This window comes from Glycine soja, chromosome 7 (assembly GCF_004193775.1).
Source record: "Glycine soja cultivar W05 chromosome 7, ASM419377v2, whole genome shotgun sequence".
NCBI classification, from domain to species: domain Eukaryota; kingdom Viridiplantae; phylum Streptophyta; class Magnoliopsida; order Fabales; family Fabaceae; genus Glycine; species Glycine soja.
This window is the reverse complement of record NC_041008.1, coordinates 37,904,957-37,912,249: the sequence shown is the minus strand read 5'-3', so window position 1 is coordinate 37,912,249 and position 7,293 is coordinate 37,904,957. Positions and strand designations below refer to the sequence as shown.

General features: G+C 32.8%; 1 protein-coding gene across 1 annotated transcript; it reads right to left on the bottom strand.

Moving 5' to 3' along the window:
- Nucleotides 1–1,869: 1,869 nt before the first annotated feature.
- Nucleotides 1,870–6,095, bottom strand: LOC114419479 (vesicle-associated protein 4-2). Its single transcript, XM_028385152.1, has 7 exons — nucleotides 5,552–6,095; nucleotides 4,048–4,118; nucleotides 3,699–3,780; nucleotides 3,482–3,594; nucleotides 2,674–2,751; nucleotides 2,322–2,441; nucleotides 1,870–2,222 (listed from the first exon to the last, which is right to left on the bottom strand). The coding sequence occupies exons 1-7, from the start codon at nucleotides 5,841–5,843 to the stop codon at nucleotides 2,160–2,162; spliced, it is 819 nt and encodes a 272-aa protein (XP_028240953.1). The 5' UTR covers nucleotides 5,844–6,095; the 3' UTR covers nucleotides 1,870–2,159.
- Between the last annotated feature and the right edge of the window lie 1,198 nt (nucleotides 6,096–7,293).

The window sequence follows — 7,293 nt, the reverse complement described above, 5'->3', positions numbered from 1 at the left end:
ATGAATAGAATAGAAGAAAATTTTCTGGGTTGGAAAAAAATTTGAGAGGAATCAAGAAACAATTTGTGAGTGAAACCAGATTGATGTGTTAAAAATAAGAAAGCAGTGGCAGCAAAGAGGAGCAGAGAGCTATAGAGAGTGAATCATTCCTGAGAGGAAGAGCTGGAAAGCATTTCACAATCAAGCAGGCAACCAGAGGTATATCATTTCAATCCACTATCACGTTTCAACATGTTTTCTTTTTTGGAGTTATTTTCTATCATACTTTGGAATTTCTATTTTTGAGTTTTATAAAATATTCCAAAAATAATTAATTTAAAAATCAAAAAACTTATGATTGTAATCAAATCACTTTGTAAAACTTATTGTCAATACATAACCTTTTTTTCTTATATTAAAATGTAACCAAACAATCATATCATCAAATATCATTCTCACAGATAATATTCAATATGATTTCTGAAATATAATATGATATCTTAAAACAAACGTTTTTTTTAAAGATATTAAAAATTACCAAAATTAAGGAATTCAGAAGCGCTCAGATTTGAGTAGGTTCGCCGGGGTGGGAGACTTTTTCCCTCCATGAGAGGGTTTCCTCCACACTTTAGGTGGATTTTTTTCTCTCCATAGTTAGAGCTTCTTTTCCTTTCCACTTTTTTTTCCTTTCTCACCACCATCACCTCTCCTCTTCCTACAATCACAGCCTTCACCTCCACCTTACTCTCCTTTTCCAAACACCACCTTCATCTTCTCCCATTTTCTAAATTTACAATTCTCTGTTTGTTTATGATCACCTCCTATTCAGTAAAAAAAAACGATGCCCTCCTGTTAGTCTCCACTTCTTTTCCATCATATTTCTCATTTTCAACTCATTGTTAAGAACCATATATTGTAATTGTATCCAAATCCCTAAAGCTACTTTAGACAACACTAATCTACTTAGATCTATTGTCTTCTTGCAAGTTCTATTTCACAACATTGATTTACTCATTCGTTGTGAATTATTTTAAATTGTTTCGATTTAATTTGTTACTAGACAAGTGTCAATCCAAGAAGAATAACACAAGAACGAACTGTAGAAAATCTCAGGACTGCCACAAGGTTTTTCTGTTGGAGATTTATTGTGTGTGTACTTTATAAGGTAAAAATTGCTAAAATGTTCAGCTGATTAACTACAAAATTTCTATATAAGTGTAGAAAATGTGAGCGGCCGATTTATTATTTTTATTTATTATGCACTAATACTCTTCGTTGAGCATCTTGTGCTTTTATAAATGTCCTTGAGCATTTTCAATGCATAATCCCTTTTTTTTTCTTACAAAAATGCATAATCCTTTAAAACTGTCAAAGACTAAATTCTAAACAACTTAATTATAAAACCTCTTATAATATGCAATGAATTATATCCTTAAAGCTTAATCAGGCAAGTGAAGATGTATAAATAATTTTATAATACATCTCTAAGAAATGGTAGTCTATTTTCATTCACCAAACAAATATCATCTTGCTTCACCTTTTGCAAAAAAAAAAAAAAAAAAAAAAAAAAGAAAGAAAGAAATCTATAAGTATCTACTTCTATTAAAAGCATGACACTTGATTGATTATATCATTTATTCAAAAAACATTTTGAAATAAAAAAAAAAAACAAGGGAAAAAAAACTGCTAACTAAAGTATTAACTGTCTAAAAAGTAAGTTTCTACAAGATTACGCAAAATTTGCTCCCCTTTGGTGAATACTTACTATATACGACAAATTCAATGTAAACATTAGTTTTGGCAATAGGGCAATACCAATCTAATCATTAAAATCAACATCTATCTTAGTTTGTCGAGAATCTCAGCCATCTGCACCTAAATGAAATCATAGCAAAACAGACTGACAGCAAATCATTGATCATGAGAACTTGAATAAACTATTTCACATCAATCCATCAAAATTATTCCCACGACAAAAAAGCCTAAAAACAAAATGACATTTATCTACATAGAGAATGATCAGATCACCACACCCACGCATAGTTTTCTCCAAAGTACACTTGCCATTCACCTGAAAATTTTCTAAGAAAAAGACGCTGTGATTTTAATCATTGTTTCTCTTAAGATAGCATTTTCCTTGGCTGCAATGCCATTACCTATAGGTATTCCAGACCAACGCCCTATACAGAATCTACAACCACTTCACCCTGCTGCTTTGCGAGGTATCTTTCCCTCCTCTCTTTCTGAAAACATGATCATAGATTATTAATAGATGAAGCATTTGCCAAAAGTAACATATTGCAAGGAAAACTTCTAATCAAAAGCAAAGTAAACATACTGACCCATTCGTCTATGACGAGCCCTTCCCCGATAATTTTAGGACCTGCATCTTCCGCAGGTTTCTTACGTGCCTCAAGGGCAGCATCAGCATCAGCCAGCTGTCGGTTCAGTTTTTCCAAAGCCTTAATGGGCAATAGATACTCATTAGTATGCAATCAGTTAATGTATTATACGCAGACATCTGATAAGCATCAATACCAAAATAGCTGATACCGAATGTCTCTACCACAGTAAAGCAACGAATATACATGTAATGTAAGTGCATAAAGAAAGAAGAGAAAGGGAAAAGGAAATATATAACAATTACAGCATTAGCTTAACATACAAATGTACACTGAAAAACTCAGTACTCACAGGACAAGGACGCTCTGGATCTAGAAAAACAACTCGCAAAATCTGCTCCACTGCTACTTGGTCCTTCTGCTCATCAAACTGTTTCCAGGGACAAAAATATACTTGTACTTTAAAACAAAGATAAATAAGATACCACAATGTGGAAGATTTCTTCACATCAAGCAGGGAAATGGAGACACTACTGACTGAAATGAAATGTAAAAAACAAGCATATACAACAGAAGAACTTTATTTTTTAAGGCCAAAAACGAACTTTTATTACACAACAGAAGAACTTAAATTTTGATAGTGCAGAAAATTGTATCGTGTATGTTTGTGTGTGTGGGTGTGTGATAGAGAGAGAAGAAAGAATAATCCAAAAAAAGTGAACCTTGTCATTATTAGTCATGGTAAAAATCTCCAGTCCTCATACTATGCACATTAATTTACTAAAAAGGCTATGTAGTTAATAATGGTTAACGGGACAAAATCTATATGCATAGAGTAATTAAATAAAAGAAAAGAAAATATATCCCTTTCAATCAATTATAACTAAACCTAAGGAACAAAATATTTATTGCTGTAGAATAAATACTTGATACATAATATGCGAATGAGTGTGATAGGTGATCTAAGAGATACAGTTGCAAGATCATTAGATGCCGGTGTGATAGAAGAGTATGGAATAGAAACAGGTAGGCAGGCGAGACAGCAGTAGTAACAAAAGTAAAATCAACAGCAGTAGTAACAAAAGTAAAATCAACAGCAGCAACACTTCTTATCTTATTCATGGCAATTGTAGATTTTTAGCCAAAATAAATTGACTAACCAGTTCAGGGACGTAATCAATTGATCCTTTCACCTTCAAGCTCATGATTTTAAATTTGAGTCCACTTTTTTCAGGCTTTTCATTATTTTCTGGTTGCTCTACAAACTTGAACACTGGCAAACAGAATACAAATCAGTGAGATAACTCGACCATGTATTCATGATGATCTTCCGTTACACACAAAAAGGAACATAGAGAGAAATCAAATATTGTTTACCTGTTGCTATGATACTCTCACCAGGTGCAAGGATAGCCCCAGGAGGACGCATGAAACAGCTTTTGGGTGCAGTTGTTTGAAACTAAACATGCATATATTGAATGACAAACAAAGAAATTTGTAAGACTAGATAGTCTAATTCCAGTACTGATTAAATTCGTAGGTGATTTGAACAAGTTAAAAAGAAAGAAATGAATTATTCTCCTGCAAAACTGTGACATTGTAACAGCAAGAATAAACAGTTCAGTTCAAGACTCAATGGAAGTACCTAAATGACAAAAAATGCAAATAAGGAAAAGAAAAATACAAAAACAGGAATAAATAAAAAGGTGTACATGTTTCAACATACCTTGAAAGCTACGCTAGATTTACTGGTGTTTTTAATCCTGATGGCACTCCTAACCTGTTTGCCCGGCTCATCTACACAAGATAGAAAGGAAATATGAGATAAGTCATATAACACAAGGTTAAGTAAATCAACCAATCATATGGAACATTGGAATAAAATGGTTATAAAAATAAAAAAAGATAAAAACCATGCCTATAGTACATATGAACTCAGAAACATACATGTACACGTACAAAACAAGCATGTATCTCTGTGATACTGTCTGTATAAGTATTTCTCCAGTAGACACAGGAAAAGGCAATAGAAGCAAAGAGAATTTTCTATGCTGTTTGTCATGTATCTCCATTGCGTGACCTATTGCTTTCAAACTTTATGATTGTCGCACCATTAACACTATCCACCACGGGCAACTTATGATTGGTATCATAGCCGTGCGAATTTAACCTATTTGTCGTCTACCATGCAAAAGTATCTTTCTCAAAAAAGGCAAATGTTTGGTAATTCAGTGGCGACAATTGGTAACTTCCACCACGTGCAAATTAAGATATTATCACTACCATTCAAATTCAAATGCATAATACAGAGAAAATGCAAAAAGTATAGGAGATGTAATTAATAATTAACTAATTTTCAGAAAATAATCCATCTCTACCATCCATACTACACAAATTAACTGCGTCCAATTTGTTTTAAAGACTTGTAAATTCAAGATGAACACTTCTCTAGCCTATTGTAATCGAAGCAATTTAACAACAAATGACCAAAAGTTGAAACGCTAATGTCAAACGTTTAGTAGGAACAATTCTTTGGCCTCATCACATCCACATCCTTTCCACCTAAGCTGTAAACTACACATTTACAGTTTCCATCTCTAGAATACCACGCTCCAATTCAACAAAAAGTGCAACAACCATACTCGGAAACCATCAACAGCAGCAGCTATAAACGATGAAGTCGAATAATTAGCTTCATTACTATAGCCCTGTTTGGATATTTTTTTCCATAAGTAATCCCCTAAGCTAAAATCAACTTATGCACTTAATTTTTTTTACAAAAGCTACCCCGTCAAAATATCGAACTTCTCGAAAAGCTGAAATGCATAAGTTGATTTTAACTTATAGAGAAACTCAATACATTTTACCTTCTTAAAATTTTATCCAAACATGCCTATACCCCAATTTTTCAATTTTGGAAAGACATACTGTGATTAGTAACTCAGTGTTACTTCACAAGCAAATAATCAAGAAAGGAAAGTACAACATTAAAAACTACAACGAATTTCAAAATAACCGTTATTATTTTTTCAAACCATGTTGAAAGTAACGAGCAATGGACTTTTTACCAAAACCAGAGCGTTCTATTTATGGCAGAGTCCAATTAAAAGCCTTAATAAATGGCAGTTAAAAGTAGTAAACAGAAATTAAAGCAAATTAGATCACGATCAAAGCAGTTATTGCATGCAAGCAAAGACGCATAATAAAAAATTCGAAGGGAATATATATACAAGGAAAGTAGAGCTTGTTGGAGGGATCGAGCTTGAGACGACGTCGTGTTGGGAGAAGAGATCTCGCGACGGAGGAAACGGAATTGGAGGTGTGGGAAGTGGAACCCTCGAGGGGGAGATTATTAGGGTTGTGGTGGTGGTGGTGGTGGTGGTGGTGGTTATGGTGATGATGAAGATGGTGAAGGTTAGCGGAAGACGGCGTCGTATTGGTGGCGGCGGAATGGCGGAACGGAAGCTTGAAGAAGTTCCAGACCTTAGGTTCGGAGTGAGGCTTGGGATCAGCTACGGCCATGCTCTCTTGTTCGGGAAAAACAGCGATAATCGCGCGAGAGAAGGAAAAGGAAGGACGTAGAGAGATCGCAGTTTAAACGGCGTCGTTTGGTGTTTCTTCTTCTATTTTATTTTTTCTTTGTGAAAGTGTGGTGGTGATGTTGCAGACGCGGATTTGGGGGATTATGAACTGCGGTGGAGAAAAGCGTTTGGCGTCCACGCGTTTTTGGGGTTTTTTCTTGAACCGTTTGCTTAGTGCAATCGCTGGTAAAGTAAGTGGGAAAATGTGAATGCAAATGCAAACGTTGCGGTGATGCTGATGTCTATTACACGCTATGTACGGGGTTGACTTTGAGTTTCAACTACCTTCTAATTTATTCTTCAAAATTTGTTTTGTTTCTTTTCCAACTCACGTGTCATATATGTTTGGTTTGCATTTGAAATTATTAAATTATAATAATCTATTCCAATGCAATTTAACTAATCAAAATAAAAATAAGAGTCTTAATCTTATTGTAAAAACATTTTTGCCTCAAATATTTTTTTACCTAATTTTCAAACAAGCATTATGTATATTCTATTCTTTTACTAATGATTATTAGTAGCAATTTAGCATTCGTGCAGTAATTTTCAACCTAATACAACATAAGGGGGAAGAAAATAGAATGAATTGGACTAATAACCAGAAATTAGGTAATTTGTGTGAAATTATAAGTATAAACTAATGCGCACTAAGAAAACAAAGTACGTAATCTAGTGCATATGCAAGGATTTATTTGTCGCAATATGAAATTTAATCTTGTATATGTTAGTATAACAGACTTTTAGACAAATTCAGGTGTAGAATAAACGTTATCTTAGTGGAAAAGGAAAATAAAAGAGTACACAAAAGGTAAAGTAAAAGAAAAAAGTGGCCAGCCTTTTTATAAGCAAAAACATTTACGAAAACAATCAGATAAAAAGGAATCAAGAGTTTGATAAGGAGACTTAATTTATAATTTATGTAGATTTATTTTAAGATATGTGCATTGTGTAAATGTTTAGGATAACTTATAAAAAAGAATTATGAAATATTCATTATATATTTTGTTTTGTTTGTGTACATATTCATAAACTATTCACAATTTGTTTTAATAAGCTTTTTAGAATAGCTCATGAAAACAACTTATAGTTTATATGAAAATAATTTACTCATATTTTTCTTCAATTGTAAAAACAATTTATATATAAATACTTATATGATAAGTATTAATTTATTTAATAAATAATTTGATTAAAGGTAAAAAAATTTATTGTGTACGATTAATGGTAAAGATTATTAAGAATCAAGTTAGATAATTAAATATCAAAATCCTAAAAATTCTTTGAACTCTAACAAAAATAATTCTTATTAAAGATTAATCACATAAGAACATATCACAAAATCAAATGGTTATTAGGGGATGATTGAAAGAGAGGAAGATGGAACAAAA

Bases quoted from the DNA above. Each gene is read 5' to 3' on its own strand.
- LOC114419479 (XM_028385152.1), bottom strand. From the start codon at position 5,843: ATGGCCGTAGCTGATCCCAAGCCTCACTCCGAACCTAAGGTCTGGAAC. The intron at 3,781-4,047 runs GTATGTTGAAAC...ATGCATGTTTAG, and splicing joins AATCTAGCGTAGCTTTCAAG to TTTCAAACAACTGCACCCAA. The intron at 2,752-3,481 runs GTTAGTCAATTT...CCCTGGAAACAG, and splicing joins TTGATTACGTCCCTGAACTG to TTTGATGAGCAGAAGGACCA.